General features: G+C 30.8%; 1 protein-coding gene across 1 annotated transcript in view; it reads right to left on the bottom strand.

Annotated features, from left to right (window-relative positions):
* LOC129230713 (DNA topoisomerase 3-alpha-like) overlaps positions 1-18,656 on the bottom strand; it is a 94,417-nt gene that overhangs the window by 14,682 nt on the left and 61,079 nt on the right. Inside the window, exons 15-24 of the mRNA XM_054865133.1 lie at positions 17,965-18,034; positions 16,283-16,311; positions 15,542-15,600; positions 14,668-14,731; positions 13,651-13,735; positions 13,379-13,478; positions 12,737-12,810; positions 10,359-10,435; positions 5,702-5,903; positions 3,285-3,394 (exon numbers count right to left, since the gene is read on the bottom strand). Coding sequence (XP_054721108.1) covers positions 3,285-3,394; positions 5,702-5,903; positions 10,359-10,435; positions 12,737-12,810; positions 13,379-13,478; positions 13,651-13,735; positions 14,668-14,731; positions 15,542-15,600; positions 16,283-16,311; positions 17,965-18,034 — 870 coding nt within the window. The remainder of the gene's footprint in view (positions 1-3,284; positions 3,395-5,701; positions 5,904-10,358; positions 10,436-12,736; positions 12,811-13,378; positions 13,479-13,650; positions 13,736-14,667; positions 14,732-15,541; positions 15,601-16,282; positions 16,312-17,964; positions 18,035-18,656) is intronic.

Raw genomic sequence — 18,656 nt, 5'->3', positions numbered from 1 at the left:
TAAATATAATTGAGATTGAAGGACGAGTAATGATATTTTAATTCGAAAAGAAAGCCCATTTATGAGGAATAAAAAGTTCTTGCTTAGGTACATGCAGGACCGCAGCAATCCCCCCCCCCCCCTCCCCACTCCGGAACTATTACGAAGTTCATATTGTTACAAAACTATTGAGGAAAGTGCAAACATTTTTACAACTGTGATATTACACTTTAAATAAAACTTTTGCTCCAAAAATTTAAAAACTGAATTTAATAGTCAACATTCAAAATTTCTAGCAATGGCTGAAATAGATCAAATGCTATAATTTGCAGTCGATTTAAATAATGAGATCGTTTCCGAAATTTTAAAGTATTTTTTTTTCTCTCAAAGAGCATGTTTAAAAACATAGGATTTGAGAATTTTTGAAATAATTTGACAAAGTTTAATATTTTTCAACATTTATTTTAATCAGTGCGCAGATTCGATTTCATTTTTTACGCTTCTGCACAAGGCTTCACAACTGACTAGCATTCACTGACGTCATTAGCACAGACCACAGTATTTAATTCGCTTCTTAAATATCATAACCTGAAAGTGCGGTAGACAGCAAGCGTAAGCATTCAGCAAACCAGTGGAGTACGCGCCAAAATTCATCACTGTTTTGCTCACAACTTCAAAAGGTCATTTTTAATTGTAAACTTGTTGTAGAAATTTGTTGATAACATTTTTATTCCTAATTGAATTTCAAATAGAATTTACTTCCATAACTCAGAAAAATAATTTTAGAAAAAGAAATGAAAACCAGATAAGTGCTCTGAAAAATATACAGAACAATGAATAAATAAATTTTATGGGAAAAAAGCGTGAAAATATATTAGAAAAAAGAATAGATTTAACTGTATCATTTTTTTGCGCAAGGGGGCAAGGGGGGGGGGGGGGCTCCTCGAAGTTCGTAATTTTTCCAGAGGGGGTCCACGGGAGTCTGAAATTTGGGAACCTCTGAACTAATTAATAAATGAACATGTACGTGATTTGATAAAAGACTGAATTAGTAAATGATATGAACTATTTCACATAGCCCCATCCACTTTGCTCCGGTTGGACAGGAAATGCTTCATTGTACAAAGCATTTACTATACAAATATGCTTAATATTAAGCAAATAATGCTGCACTGAATATTAGTAGGTGTCATTTAATATTTCAAACGTTAATAACAAGAACTTTATCCTTTAATATTACCAAAAATATTTTTTGACAACAAAATATTACAATATACGTATAATTTTTTTTAAAACATTGCTTGTATTATTATACTGTTTGATTTTTAACGTCCTGTTTGAAGACTTATTCTATGGCAGTTATCAAATCAGAATTCTCCGAACTGAGAACAATCGTTGAAATTTACTCAAATAATTTAGCGAATTCCAGTGTTTTGACTTTATCAGGAGAATGGATCGTGTAGAAGATGAAAGAGTGGTAAAGGAAATTTTTGATGTATTAAAAAATTTTAAGAGGGTCAGATCTATTTAAAAAGCAGTGTTGATCAAAAGTGCTTAAATGATCTTGTTCTGATATAAACATACAGAAAAATCAAAGTTTGATGAGGAAATAACTGGAGATTTTTTTTAAGTATAAGGGACGTCTCAATTTTTTATTGTTATATTTTTCTGCGTTAGCTTAAGTGAATTGTTACACTATGATTGGTAAAAACTCTCCATTATTTATCTCTCCTAATTAAAAACTATTTAAATCTTATAACTCAAACATAAACCGTGAGGTTAATTGTCATTTAAAAAATGAGAAGAAATGGAAGAATGAGAGAACTGTAATCATACCGAAATAAAAGAAAAACTATTTCTTGTCAAGTAAACGTAACAAGTCAGAATCAGGAAAGAGCCTGAAACAGTTTCTTTCGGTGTATATACAGCTGTCCAATTCCTCCCACCCTCCCCGACTCTCCTGCAATTGGCGCATAACTGGTTAAAATTGATAATAAACAGCCATGAATATGCAGCACAATCTATAACAAAGTCTATTCATTAATAGCTGTGCAAACTCATGTGTGACTGAATGACATTTTTGATTAAAAACAATAGTCTGAGGTATTATATAGTAAAATAATTTTCATTAAAACTGATATTTTTTCTTTTTCCATTTCTTTTTTCATAACTAAAGTACTAAAACAAAAACAGAAAGATATAGTATTTTTATAGGTTTTATTTTTCAATTTTTACGCTATTGTTTGTTTCATGAGTATATATAGTGACATTTTTGTCAACAAAGTTTTCGAACTTCTTATTACCAAACGAAATTTATGTGAATTCGGTATAAATTAATTCTTTTAAGTGAAGAGTACTTTTGAGATACCGAAGTAACAATAAGAAACTGTTAATCTGAATAATGATTTATGCTTCGGATTAAAATAGTTGAGGTTTAGGTGCTGTGACGACATGACAAGAATGTTTAAATTCTATTAATAACGATAAAAGTAACAATATTTTAAATAAAAAAAACAATCAAAAAAAAAAATCACACTTGGCTCATATAAATTTAGTAAATATGTATAATGGGGAAAAATTTGTAAAATCATATCAATAAAATTAGTTTAAAAAAATCGTTTAAGTTATAATTTTCATGGAATTTCCCAAGATATTTAATGAAAAATAGTTCTTGCACTGAATTCTTTGTAATTGTCATCCAGCGAAGCCAGTATTTTAGCTTCGAAAGGAGTATAATTTGTTTTTGTGGAAGCGAAATTCATCTTTTAGTGATAAATAGAAGGAAAAAAGACACTTTCGTTCGAAAATCAGCTTAACAACGTGCTTCAAAAACAACGAGGCCGTGCTAGCCGTGCCCCCGACCGTCGGCTTTGCCTTTCCTGTAAACAATATCACATGACCAAAATCCACCAATGAGAGGGGCTTTTACATCTAGGGAGAAAAAAATCAGCGGTCTGGGTGACTCGCTGTTGGATAATAACAACTGTGAGTAACCTCGCGGTTTGAGTTAGCCCTGGGTTCACCTACTCGGCAGTTACTCTTCCTCAAGTCGCGCTGGTTAATACGAGCATTAGGGTTAAAATTTCAACTCTCAAACTATGACCAAACAGACAATTGCTCCGTTCAAATATAGAAGCATTACATCCGTCATATCTTGATGTGCAATTTTCTAGTATGTTTATAATGATTATTTTAAAAAGAACCTATCCTAAATGATTATTTCATTACTGTTCTGCTTAGAATACCTAATACATGCATACTTAAAATCATTCAAACCATGATATTTACAAGAAACTAAGTATTACCTTTATTGGGACCTTCCTTTCGTACGGTTAAAATGATAGCTTTTTTACCACAACCACACACAATATCATTGGTTGCACCTGAGTTATTTTGATTTGATGTGAAGGTGCGACTAAAAGAGAAAATACACACTGAGATTTAAAACAAAGATTTTAAAAAAAAATGAATAATCAAACATGGACTTCAGAAGAAGGTCTCAAAGTGAGTAGAAAAGAAATTCAAAAAAAAAATTTTTTTTTGGAAACTATTGATGACCTAACAATAAAAAAAGAAGAAAAGGTGAAAAAAAAGAAAATATTAGTTAAAAAGTACAAGAACTTTTACAACTAATGGGTAAAAAATATATAAAAGTTATCTCAGGGCCTACGCTAAGCATTCCCCTGCATGCCAAATGCGATAAAAATGTACATTTGTGTTGAACTTTGATTTGGCAAAAGTATTAGATAAAAAGAAATTCTGCAAAAATTACACAGAAAAAATACCATTCTCAAAATTATGTCATGAGATTGTTAAAAATTCTGTTAAATAAAATAAACCATGCCAAATCAGTGTATGAGAGAATGCTGCATCTTTAAAACATAAGAACAAGTGTTTGCATTTTATACTTTGTTCTCTGATTTGTTAAGATTTGTCTTCGGCTAAGACTAAAATTAGACTAATATTTTAAAATTTGGTTAAAATATTGGCTAATAATTTGAAATCGCTATCCAAGAATATATCAAGAACAAGAATTTTATACTGTATTAATATAATAAGGTTTATTAAATTGCATTTTGCAATAATGAAGAAAGAAAAAAAGAAAAGACAGAAGATAGTCAAATAAAGAAATGAAAATTTTGAAAGACAAAAAAGATATTATTTTGATTCCCTGAGATCTAGTGTATCAATAAAAGACCAATTATAAAAGCAATAAGAGTTATTCAGAAAACACAAGAAGTAAATTAAGATACAAAAACATATCCTTAATAAATAAACTACATTTACATTTTTCAAACGCAAAAAAGTGACAAATATTTTAGAATTTCTGAAAGGTTGAAATTTTAACTGCAGTGAGATCCTGTTGCAACGAATGCCGATACAACAAAACACCAGTTACAATGAACAAAACATTCGGTCCTGTTTTAAAATCTAATAAGATAATGTATAAAAAATCTCCCTTGAATAAAAGCAATTTGTTTCAAAAATTTGTTACAACTAAATGTTTTTTTCGGCGTCAGTTCAAACAAAGCAAACATTTTGACTGAAAATAATTTGATCGTATGGTGGAAGGTGTCAGTACAATTTTTGTCTAATATTTTTATTGCATGCTTGCACAAGGTTATAGTATGTTTAGTGAAATCTCAGGAAAAACTGTCTTATAAATCAAAAACATGCTAAATAAAATGGCAGTTTTAAAGCAAATACTTAACTTTTGTACATTTATGTGCTATTTATATGACTACTAGCTGCGTTTCCCGGCTTTGCCCGGTCTACTTTGAAAAAAACCATCGCGTCAAGCGAAGTATCTTCAATAACCAGGATTAAATGAAAGAAAAAAAAACCATCATGCAAAATTTTCCTGCCAAACAATGATGACAGATACTAAAATACTTTTAAGAAATTAAAATAAAATGAGAAAGATGAATTTAAAAGGCGTAACCATGGAAACACAAAATAAAATAAGTTTTAGAATTGAAAATGAGAAAGATGGAAATAGACAATTGATTCAAAAAGTGTTACCGTGGAAACGCAAAATAAAATGGTTGAAAACTTGAATAAAGAACAGGTTTTTGAACTTCATTTAATTCGATTGTAACTTTTTTTCTTATGGAGATAGAGGGTGAAGCTTTCGACCTTAGGTCGAGTTAGATCTGGAGTAAAAAAAGCAGCTTTTTCCAATGGTGTCAAAAAGAAAATTGTAGGACAATTCCTTCACTTTTTATTGATGGATTTAATGAAGAAAGTAGTGCCTAAATTTCAGCTAAGCCTGAAAAAAATTCGAGCTGCAAATGTAAAAAAAACTCCCGCTGCAATTAGGTTAGAGCATTGGAACAAATTGCGTAGAACGCGGAAAATTCTTCCCTTTCCAACGCTATATAGTATTACTATTTGCAAGTAATTTTTCACCCCCATATTCGGGAATTTATGTGAAAATTGGGCCTAAATTGGAATAAAAAAAGAACTATTCATCGAATTGTTTTCGAACTGGTCTGCAAACCTTCTCAGGACTTAAAGGAAAAAACTGAAAATTTCAGAGTAATCGGCCGGGTAGTTCTCGAGTTTTGTGAGTTCAAACACACAGAAGCTTTTTAGAGACTTCATTTTATACTATGTAGAGATACACAGAATGATTGTACCTAGCTTTGATTAAAAATTGTCCACCAGAAATTTACTGAAGGAAAAAAATAGAAACACAAGCTATGTATAAAAAAGATCTTACTTAGTAGATGGTCTAGATGTATTATTATGACTGACATTGGCAAAACTTGGTCTGTTACTTTGGAAATTAGTGGAATGAGTTGATGATGAAGATAATGAAGAATCATATCTACTTGCCGTTGACCTATTTGAAGATTCATAGCCACTATCAGAGCTTGCATTTCTGTTAGTCACACTTTGTGGAGCTGAGTTATTTGACGAGACTACAGTTTAAAAGAAAACAATAAAGAAATATTATACATTAAAGCAGTGTATAATTTAAATTTACTGAAAATTAAATGTATTTTAATTAAGAAAAACAGAAATTCAGTACTTTCATTTACATTTAATGAAATGGGATTCTGAAAAAAAAAAAAGTTCCAATTAAACAAAAGAATTTTGGTATTTTACTAACTGATAGAATAAAAAATGGTGGCCCTAAAATAAACAATGAATAAAGCACAGACAAATTTGCCATGAAAACTTTTTTTATTCAAGATATAGTTTCAGTTGGGATAAAAGGAGGACACATGGGGTACATGGAAGTTAACTCTTATTACCACACTTGCAATAATTTTTGAAACTAGAATGTGGGTGAGTGAAGATTAGATAACACACAGAAGAGATTCTGGGAGTTCTGTTTCCAAACAATTGCGTAAGTGTCATGATTGTCTGTGAAGAAAGCTGATGCTTAAAGCTTAGTGATTTAACATTTTCCTCTCCAGCAGGCTAAATAACTGGCTTCATTTCGTTGTAACTTGTCAAGTGGAAGGTTACTGAAGATATTTATTTATGAAATTAACCTTTCTAGCTATTTTTGATGAGCAATTCAGGTGTTTCCATTGAGCCCATAAATACCTGGTACTCTGGAGCAAATGGAAACAATTAAGTTTTTCATTCTGCCTGTTTTTTTTTTTTTTTTTTTTTGGAGCAAGCACGATTGCTTATTGCTCTCACTTGACTGTTTTGATGTCCTTTGATTTTATTTTCCCACCGCCACCCTCCGCAGCATCACCGTCGACCGGCTCCTCACGATGCTGCTCCTCTAGCGAAAACCGTCTCCAGGTTGCATCCATGTCCTACACACACGCGCATACATGCACAACTACACGCACACATACATTCACGCATACATACAGACACCTACACATACACACACACAACTACCCACACATTCATGCCTGCACACAGACACAAACACATGTGCCTACACACACATACACATACCCGCCCCCACACACACATTCATACACACAACTACCCACACACTTATGCCAGCACACAGACACAAACACTCATGCCTACACACACATACACATACCCCCTACACACAAACGCACACCCCCCCACACACAAACACAGACACCTACATACACACATTCGTTATTGCGAAAAACATAATTTGAATTCCAGATGTCAAAATTCAAATTTCTTTATTTATTTATTTTTTTTGGAAGATCAAATTTTGAGGTGTAACTTTGCGGGTATTTTATATAAATTTAAAACATGATTTTATTTTTTGCATCATTCTTTTTGAAGGGTGTCAAAATACAATAGAAGGATTCAGAGAGTCGCATGTGGCCACATACTGAGTATTGTTGTTGTAGAACTTCTTCAGCGTCTAAATAGATTGTGCATAAGTGCGATTATCTACCAACATCAACCTCATGGTGAAATAAATGGGGTGTTTCCATGTATCCAATTGTCTATGGGGTAAAAGGAAACAAGCTGGGATAAAAGAGGGCAGCGGATACAACAGGAGGGCCATGATCCCCCCCCCCCATAAACAGTTGACAACAGTATGGGTCTACATTGTGTTCAAACACTTGATGCATAAAACAATTGTAAGTATCTTTTCAATTCGTCTATTTTTTTTAAAGTAAATATTTGAACTACTACTTCATTTTATTGCTTTTTAAATTAATTCGCAAGGTATTTTCCCTGTCAAGTGTTAAGATTTGGTGCTTTTTATTCATCACCAAGCACTTTCAGAAATTTTTCGTACCCAAAACCGTAAGTTCTTTCGAGGTCATTCTTCAGCATGACCCCCACTCCTAAATTGGTTTCTGTATCCGCTCCTAGTAAAAGGAATCATGTTTTCATTTGCTAAACGAAGTCATGCAGTCAAATCTTTCATCCCCAGTTACTCTCAGACAGTGTTGTCTTGGACCAGTGGCGCACACGGGAATTTTGCAAGGGGAGGGTCCAAGATCGAAAGCCTCATTCTCATAAGATACCCCAATACGCCGCCAAACAATATTGACTTGATTTTATCGTTTCTCGAGTACGAAAAACAGTAAAAAATAAACTATTGAATAAATAATTAGCATTAATGAACTATACTTAAATACATTACCAGAAAGCAAAATAATATACGCATTAACTTTTCTCATAATTAAAAAAAAATGAATTCAGCAAAGTGAATTCATCGTTGCAGAAGCACCAAATGATTAAAGATGTTCAGAAAATGTCACTTAATGTGATCTGTTATTACAAAACTAAAAACATGGTTATTACAGTGTGTTCATTTAGTATAATCACCATTCTGCATGTTATAGGCAATTTGTTATAGGAAAAGTGCTCAATATTTTTAAAAAATCTTTTAAAATGAGGATTTTATTTTTTCACTTATTAAAACTGAAATTATTGTTACCTTTTGCTTGAAATTATTTTAGTCACAAAATACATAGACTCATAATAAATCGGGGAAAAAAACAAGACCTATGGGAGGGGTCCAGACCCCCTGGACCCCTCCCTTGTGTGCGCCACTGTCTTGGACACAATGTACAAATTTGTGCCTCAATTCATCCAAAAGAAAAGGAAGGATCTAAAGTTTAAGTATTGAAATTCTGTTTCCTTTCACCCCAACTGACTCTACCTTACGTTCATTTAACTTAACCCGTTCGGGACGGCAGCTGTTACACGCAAACAGTGCCTACAGGCCAGGGCAATTTCTCCCGCTAAGCCTAATTCGCAGTTTCGGAAAGTATGCGTTACATGACAATGAATAAAATGTACACTTGGCATAGAAACGAAACCATTTTTTAATATATGATAAAATACGTATGTCATAATTTCAATCATAACAAAAAAAATTAATGAACAATAAAAAAAAACAAAATATATTGTTTTTTACTGTAACTAAGATTATTAAAAGTAAACAATATATTTTGCACAAAACTGGAAAAATATTTGCACTTAATTTTTGTGAAATGCTTGAAAAATATTGTAACAATTCACATTTTAAAGCCGCATGAAAAATTTCAAAGCACTGAGCAATGTGCATTTTACACTCATAGGTAGCGTTAAGTCTTTGATTCTGCTTAGAGCAAACGACACATCTCCTTCTAAATTCTTTGCTTTCTTTTTCAGTGTATAATTTTAGAAAGTATCTACTGTATGAAGAACTAAAATAAAAATAATTTATAGTTGTTTCAATGTCGTCCGAAAGATCCATAGATGGATCAGTCATAAATTTAGATATTTCCTCCTCGTAAAGATGACGTGTTCACCATGGCTACAGAAATGAATCTAAAAGTAAAACCCTTTTCTAGAATATCTCTCATGAAATCCCATTATGAATGGAATCGAAACTAGAAACATCCATTCAAAATGAGTGTGCGTTTCCCTTTTCATTTGCTAGCACATGTTTATATTTTTTTCACGAAATCCAATAAATCACAGACATTTGACGGACCCCATTCTGACATCAGAGAGAGAAATACTAATGTTCTAGACCAATCATCTGGACGGAACATGGATAAGTAACGCTATCTGATAGTAAACATTTCGTTCTGAAATCGAGCCGCACACTAGCGCCGCTCGGACTCTTGAGTAGCATACTGATGATGGGATGAAACGTTTCTCTAATAAATTCGTAAATTAGCAGAGTATATTAAATGACTTTGCGCCTTTTTAAAAGAAGAAATAGCTTTATTTGCTATCAATACTTAAAATAAAAAAATAATCATTTTAAATAAATATTTCTAAGATGACCAATTGAATCCAAAGTAAAAGCTTTAAAAAACTATTGCACTATTAATATGAGTTGCCGGGATACAATGAATATCACCGGTAATAATCATTTTCCTATTATTCAATAGACTAACTCTGCAAACTATCTTCTAACACAATCCCATTGTGAGGGAAAAAGAGCGAGTCTTTCGACTACCCAAACATCGTGAATTAGATCGCGGAGTGCAAGAAGCGAAGAGACAAAGTCCAGATTCTTTTATCTTCCACCTAATTATCATATCATTCACTAAAGCAGCGTATGACCAGATGCCAATGCCCACTACACGTGGATAACGCTATTGGCTTGAGTCAGCAATGACGAGCTAAGCCACTCCTTCTTCAGCGTCACACTCGTGCCACTCCCCTTCAATGACCTTCACACATGCGGGCGAAAAGAGAACAAGATAACATCCGATAAATTCCCGATTAGGAATCGGTGAAAAATACGATGTAGGAAAGAACTGATACTAGCTTAATATAATGCAGATTGAATAGTAAAAAGTGAGACACATAATATAGCATTTTTATCTAACACATACGCCGGAACGCAAATAAGCGTGATTCGGCCGGGATGAGCAGCCGCCGCTGACGCAAACGTCCCAAATGGGTTAATCAAGTGTGCAGTTGGTGCAGAGGTAAATTTTTATCAATAAAAGGTGACTTACTTATTGCAGGAGTAATTGCACGACAACCAATGATTTCCAAAAACTCTGAATCACATCCTCCGAGGCAATTTTCAAAACTGCAGAAAAAATGCACTTTTATATAATTTTTTAATAATTTAATTTATTCTGTTCAGTTTTAGCATCATTGATTGGCAATTAAAACAATGGAATCAAAACAGTCTAAGCACTGTGGCCACATTTAAAATTAACATTTTTGAATTTCAAGTCAAAAATATTTCTTCGTTAGCTTAGGTTTTGCAGGTAAAAGAAGGTTTGAGATAAATTTAGCATATTAGAATAGCTTTTCGGCAGGTTAGCAGAAAAAAAAATCTCAGAAAAAAATCAGGAATATTTCATTTATTTATTGTAAGTACACAATTTTTGCGTTCAAGGTGAAGCAGTGTAATATGAGAGTTCAATTTTTTTTAAAAATAATTTTTAGATTTAATATGACACTACAAATAACTTAATTCATTATTTTTAAAACTTTCTATTTATCATACCAAAAACTTAAAACTTACCACTGCTGCTAAGTAATAAAGGAGAAACTATCCTTTTTTGAAAAACATTTACTCTGCACCAACTGTACTTTTGAATAAATTGTGTGTAATTTAGGCACATATTTTCAAAAAAAAAATCAAGCACTTTTTCGCACTTACACAAGTAGCTCTTTTTCAGTGCATGCAAAGTCAAGTAAATCATTCAAGTCCTATGTAGCAATATGAGTATATTTCACTAAATCTAGAATGATTCCTTCCTTACAGCAACATGAACAGAAAATTTTATTTAACTTTGCAAAGGGAAACAATTACAAATTCCCTGAAAGTTTATTACATAAATTAAGCAAGCAAATATTGTTGTAAAAAAAGTATGTGAAACTGAAACTTAAGATTTGAAATTTGGTTCATTAATGAAATTTGATGCATTAAGTAAATGATTTACACTTCAGCTTCAATGACTAGCAGGTCTAATTAAATTGTGCAGAAAGCAGCATTTAGATGAATGAACCAGTACTTGAACTCATAAGTAATTAGAGTTTGATTACCAATTTTTATGTGCATGATTTTTAACTATTAAATCTACGTGAGGTTCGTTGGACAATTCAATGGTCTACTACCCTTCAGTTAACTCTCACCACTTAACTCTATACAAGTGACCTATTGAATGTAAGTACACGAAACAAGTGGTAGTATAAAAATAAACTTTGACTTGTTTAACCTTAAACTTTTCAACAAAGGGTAAGGGTAAGACATAAATTAGCTTTACACCAAATTATTCCATCAAACTGCAGCATTCTTTCAATGAGCACAACGTATGTATACAAAATTGAAAATCTTTATACATTAATAGGCAAGCTGTTCTCTTTCGGTTCTATTTTCTCCTCTGTTAGTAAACCAATTTCCTTCATTTTTTGTTCAGTAGCAATTGACGAGTTTTAGTGTCATCAATAAATTTTTTTTAATCAGATGCTAATTAATGGAGATATTAATTAAAAATGCATTTTTGTCCTAAATTGCTCTTTCTATGCAAATGGATGGTCTTTTTTTTTTTTAATTTGATATGGTTGGAAAGGTCTTCAATAAATATTCGAAACGAAGAAATTGTAAGATTACCTAAATCCACTAGAAAAGAAGTTATACGCGTTTTTTTAATTAGCAAAACTCAAAATTTTCAATTTTGACTCTTTTTCATTGTTAGAAGCGTTAAACAAAAATTTTTAATTGATTTTTTAAACCGCTCTTTCTGCAAAAAAATTGCATTTTAGTGCTTTGAGCTTGGTACGGTTGGAAAGCTGGTGAAAAATACTTTTAAAGCCGTTTAACCCCATGTTACGGTTTGAAAATGCAAACCCGCTAAATTGACTAGAAAAAGTGCTAGGTGCAATTTTAAGCAACAGATAAAACTGTATATCTTTTGTTGTGAATTATGAGTTAATAATACAAATTTACGAGATACAACTAGAAAATGTCATTACACAAATGAAAGTAAGTGTTTGACGGCCAAGATATGTGAATAGTGAAATTTAATAAGCCTTTAAACAGCAAAATATAAAGGATTTTTTTTCCTAAAAATGTTAAAATTTTACGAAGTTTAAATGTTTCTAAATGTACTAGTAATTAGATTACAATCTGTATATTTGACGTAATAAAACAAGCAGAATTTTTTTTTTAAATATCGATATGGATTTCTATATATTTTTTAAATTTTAGATATTATTCTTGGCTGTTAAAAATAAGGTCTAATTCAAACAATATCATGAGTTTTGGGCATTTTGTATGAACTAAGTTCAACTGTAGTTTGAGAACATGAGAAATATTTTTAAAGTATTCAATTCTACTATAAAGGAAAAATATTCAGTTTCCAAATAGAGTACTCACTTATCTGGGAAAAATGGCAGAAGTGATCCAGTCTTAAATTTGAATTTCATTTTCTTTACACTTCGAGGACGACACTGAAAAATCAAATATTTCATTAAAATACATTAATTTGATTGGAGAGTTAATAGTGTTGGAGAAAAAAATAATAAATTAAACAAAAACCTCCCAAAATTTTATTGATGTTTGACGAGGAACCTCAGAAGCTAAACAGGGTAAGATCTCTAGTTTTCAAGATATTTTCTAAAAATTTAAAATTTATAAAAGCCTTCCTCCTGATCGGCAGTGAGCATTGAGCTTATAAAAAATGCAGGTTAGATTTTTGTATCGAGACAATGAAATTAGGGGACAAAAAGAACTAATAGAGCAAAAAACCAACCTAATATAATTGCTATTTTTAAACATTTATCTGTTTTCTGCACTATAAATAAGCAAAACAACCCTAAAATACAGTTGTAATTAAACATTTTCTAAGAAAACTAAAATATTATCTCAAGTTTCAGCAAATTGTACATATTTTTGCCCAGGGAAGGTGTTTTTATTTTGACAAATGTTGACAAAAGAAACAAATGAAATTGATATTAGTATTTTATAAATTAAAAAATCATGAATATAATTATGTACATAAAAGAAAATACTTCTTACATCTTCACATTCTTCATCTAAAACTGTAACTTGTTCTAAGATTTTAGGGAGCCACATAGCTGCATTACATGCTGGGAATGACATACAAGACAAAAAGAACCTATAAGAAAAAACCACTACTAAAATAATTAAAACACAAATACAAAAAAAAGTTACATAGCTTCAAATAATAAAATAATGGTTTGAACATTAAAAAAAAAAAAAAAAAAAAAAACTTTTCAATTTGAAGAAGAGGAAGAGAATAGTAAAAAGTACTTAAAAAAAAAGCATACTTTTCATTCTTAGTCCTCAGTACAATATCGCCAGTCTGACACTTCGGGCACTTCATAACGGGCATTGTTTGTGGAACAATATTATCTAAAATAAAAGTATAAAAAGGTAAACACCAAAACAACAATATTCAGAAATATGCAACATTAAAAAAAAAAAACCATTTTTCTCAATGAGAAAAAATGCAAGCTTATAAAAAATAACCAACAAACCTTTTTTCTTTTAACTCCCCCCCCCCCTAAATTGTGTTTCTTAAAAGTTTATACTTTTAATGTAAGCACACACACAAAGATATTTATTTTCTGCAATTAAAAGCTGTTAAAACAATTTTTACATTGCAACATAAATAAAAGACACATAAAAACGCTTTAAATATTCTCATTTGAGTTTATAACATTTTCAGTCTGGCCACAGATTAAATGGAGGTGGTGCTGAACATTCAGTTAAGATGCGTCTATCTGAATGAAGGGAAAATTCCATCTAATCGGTGGTAGAACTGTAAATACATACACTAACATTCCCTGCCCCAGTTCAATACTGAGGCACCTTCAAAACTGCTGATTTGATGTAAAAGAATTTAAACATGTTTTTCCATTCTGCAACACAGGATATGTGATAAGGAAATGAAATCAAAAAGTAAACAAATTGGAATACAGAACAACAGAAAGCATGAATTAGGAGCAGAGGACTAAAGATTTTGCAACTTTTTAAAGTTCCACAGTCCTTTGGAACAGTTATGATAGATTTTACTAGATTTTGCCATTTAAGTGAGATTAAATGTTCTGAAAAAAAATCCATACTGTAAATTAGTAAAACTCATGAGCCTAAAATGAGAAACATGATTTCCAAAAGAATTTCTGAATTTCCAAAAAAGACTATGTCAAGAAAGAAATTTATTTAAGTGATGAATTATGAAATTGAATTAATGAGTAAAAGAACAGTATGTTAAAATTTGAAATGTGTTATAGTGGGGGAAAAAAAAAACAATAAATTTTGAATGCATATCTTTATTTACTTACCCTCAACAATTTGGTCTGGTGTAACATCAAAATATGTGGCTAAAGCAGTATCTAATTTTGAAGCCTGAAAAATAGGAACATTTTTGAATAACTTAAGCATTCATTTTAGATTTTTAGGTTAACAAAAAAATTTTATTCTCTATGCTAATCAATATAAAGTATAAATCAATAAATCAATTTTGAATTAAAAAAAAAATCCTCAGTTCAATGAAATGAAATAATGATTCAAGACAGTCCCCCCCCCCACTCCTAAGTTGATCTAAGATGGCCTGAAGTTGTACTTCTAACATCCACTTTTATTATTATTATTATTATTTTAATTCTAACTAAAGCCTAACCTTTTCATCACCAAAGACAGTCTTAAAAATTTAAAACCTCAATTTCGAAAAATTTTTGGGAGAGTGCTCCCAAATCAAGACAAATTTATATGCATCAGATTCGAAAAATTTTTGGGGCACATCCCCCAAACACCTGATCTCACAAAAAAAAAAAAACTCTTAAATTTGGCTTTTTAGTACAGGAATTCAATTAAAAAAAAAGGGGGGGGCAACCCCTGAATCCCCTCTTTTAGATCACTGATTGAATTTTGGAATCAGACAACTACGAACTTGATTATCAGCATTTTAGGAAAGTTTCAAGCAAAATCAACACAAACATTTTTTATAAATATAGATTTATTTATTATTATTATATTATTTTTTATTTATATTATTTATTTAACTATTTATTTATTTTGAAAAACATTGTAAGAAAATATTCAATCTAATAAAGAAAATGTGCAATTAAGAAAAAAAAATGAATGATTTAAGTGTAGCTTATACTGTAATACATAGATTTATAATCAAAGCATTTCAATAAAACTAGACATGCTTACTTGCCGAATAACTTCAATAAAACATTCCTTGTATTTTGCAATTTGCTCACGAAGCACAACTGAAACATAACTAAAAGTTTAAATACAGTTTAAAACAGTTTTATCAAAATAATAACAATAATTTGGCAAAATTTGTACAGAGTAGAAGCAAAATTTTCAAACAACCAAAGGTGATTCTTAATCAACTGATTAAAACTACACAAAGACTGAATGTGAATATGCAACTTTTTTTCATAATATTTTTAAGCCTTTACTATTTTTATTTGAGAACAGAACAAAATTTAAACATTTAAAAATAATAATAATTTTAATAAATTTATCTATTTATTAAATGTTTTATAAGAAAAGGCAGATTTTTTCAGTGGATGCAAAAAGTAACAAATTTTTAATGTTCGAAGAAAAATGCAAGGCAATAGCATTTTTGTGCTGAATATATTGTTTCAGCCGATCTAATTTCCAAATTGCTTTTCAGGGCTATGAGTATTCAAAACATTATTCTCTGAATATTTAGAGAGTGAGAGAGAGAGAAAGAGAACATCAAGTTCTTGGGAAAATAAAGATTAACTTTTTTAGTTTCTAAAGTTTTATTCATTATTATTTTTTTTTTCTTTCTTTTTTTTTTTTGAGAAATCAAATTTCCTCATAATTCCTTGAATTCTCTATCTTGTTGCCATTCTGTGCAAACTTGATAAATAAAACAAACCAATCTATTTGAACCAAAAGTAGTTTTGCTGCACATACCATTAGGATCTTTAGTTCCTTCAGTTATCCTGCAAAAATGAAAATTTGTTAGTGTAATATATTATATTCATTTCTCATTCAGTTTCGAGAGGCATATGAAATATTTTACTCTCAACAATTTATCATAATGACCATAACACATGCACATAATGTAATAACAGGGCATAAAGTGTGTCGAGTTTCCAATAAATTCAATACAATTTATTTTTCTTTTTAATGATTTAGAAAACTTTTAAAAGAATAAGTATAATCCCTTAATAATAAGTATAAACCCCTCCAAAATGAAAATTTGATAGTGTAATTTTCTTCATTTTTCATTCATATAGTTTTGACAAGCATTTAAAATATTTTACTGTCAACATTTTATCATACTGGCCATAACACATGCATATAACTACACATAATGTAATAGCAGGGCATAAAGTATTTCAAGTTTTCCAATAAATTCAAGACAATTTATTTTTCTTCTTAATGATTTAGGAATTTTTTTAAAAGGATAAGTACATATCTACTTATGAAATTATGTTCACTTGACTTCTACTCATAATTAACAAATGCTTGAAACAAATTAAATATTCTTCAGGAAACATCTGTAGTCGCATTTATACTGATGACTTTGGTTATTACGTTTCTGAAAGTTATGTTTGTCACAATGAAATGACCTAGAAACTTAAAATGCAACTAAATTATTGGTGTAACATGCTTCATGCTACTTGTAGTGCTTTTTTTTATTGTTTACAAGTAAATAAATGTTTTCGCCAAGTCATTTTACTATCTGATTTTTGTACCAGTTGTGAATAACCAAGAGTCTAGAAAGAGGAAATTTGTGTCCTTTTATGGACACTTCACAAAATTGCAATCAATAGAAACACATCCTCTACAAAGTTCCAACTGACTAAATCACTTTTTAAAATCATTTATTGGTAAAGAGGTAGGCAAATGGGAAATGTAATACCTATTAAAAAATTATGTTTAGTCTAAAAATTAAAATTTTGCAAAATTTTTTTAATTTTTCATCTTTTTTTAAAGATTTTTTAAAATTCACTAAAATATGACACTGTGTAAACCCTCTGAAAACTTTTTCTGGTTTTATGAAGTCGCCACATAACTTTTGAAGTGCTGAAGCTTCTGCAACAGTAAATAATGTTCATTTTCAGTTTGTTCATTTGTATCAATGATTTTATTGCAATATTTAATATTGTAATTAATCTCAGACTCCATCATTATTTTTTCATCAGTTTGCCAAATGTCGCAGTTTCAAATGTACTCATATCTTTTGAAACCAATAACTTTCCAGAGTTACATTTGGGTGAGATTTAGAAAATGCGCAAAAAGCTGTGCAGATTAAAGGCAAAATCCAACCATAGCAGTTACAGTACATAAAAATATTTCTTTTAGTCAGGCAACAGCGCTTTACACAAGAAAAAAAAACGGTGAGCTGCCGTCCCAACCCCACCCAATATAATTGGATTTATCTGAAAATGCTGGTGACTTGGCTGAAATTAGAAGCATCCCAGTAATCTTTTTTAATAAAAATATTCACAGCTGAGAGCAGATTGATTTTTGTAGCTAACAGTTGTGTTTTAGTAGTCAGTAACAAACACCAAATTTTCTAAAAATAACAAAAAGAAAATCATTTTATGCACATATACAAAATTTTAATGCAAAATTTTTATTTATACCTTTTTAAATCAGCTTCTAATTCTGCTCTTAGATGTGGTTTCGACATATGAAATCCCATCAAATCATAACCTATAAAATTCAACAGTAAAAAAAAAGATTAATAGTGCAATGTGCTGAACAATCTTCATTATTTTATTAGGAGTTAAAACCAATCACGCTTGTCTTCTAAAGCAGTTTTTTTGTTTCTTTTAAGATGTTTAAAACTGTGATAAATGTTCTTGAAATCAAACAAGTGTCTACGTGATGACTTTTTTAACTAAAAAAGTTTTGCTCAAATTATTGTATGACAAAATGTTGTATTATTGTACAGGAGGTGTTTTTAAAGTAAGTATTGTTTTGAAATAAAAAAAGAACAAGAACAGATAGAGCAAAGAAATTTTTTGCCAAAAAATCTACCAGCCTTTCGCTAATTTTTGACATTGTTCCTGTGATTTTCCAAGCATTTGTCATAGTGTGGTACAGGTTTTTGTATACCCTTGTAGAAAATCGTTGCCTGTGTAGTTAATCATGAGGTAACATGTTCTCTGAACTCATCATTAATGTTGTGTCATTGACCGCCAAGGAAAGCCTTCATGTGCCAATACAAATTAAAGTTGCTGCGAGCAAGGTCGGGGCAGTCCGAAATGTTCAAAAACATCCCAGTCAAAGCCCTGCAAGAGTCCTCATGGTTGACTACACACGCGGCAACTTT

Source organism: Uloborus diversus, chromosome 9 (assembly GCF_026930045.1).
Source record: "Uloborus diversus isolate 005 chromosome 9, Udiv.v.3.1, whole genome shotgun sequence".
Taxonomy (NCBI): domain Eukaryota; kingdom Metazoa; phylum Arthropoda; class Arachnida; order Araneae; family Uloboridae; genus Uloborus; species Uloborus diversus.
Note: the sequence above shows the minus strand (reverse complement) of the source record. Positions and strands in the feature narration are given on the sequence as shown.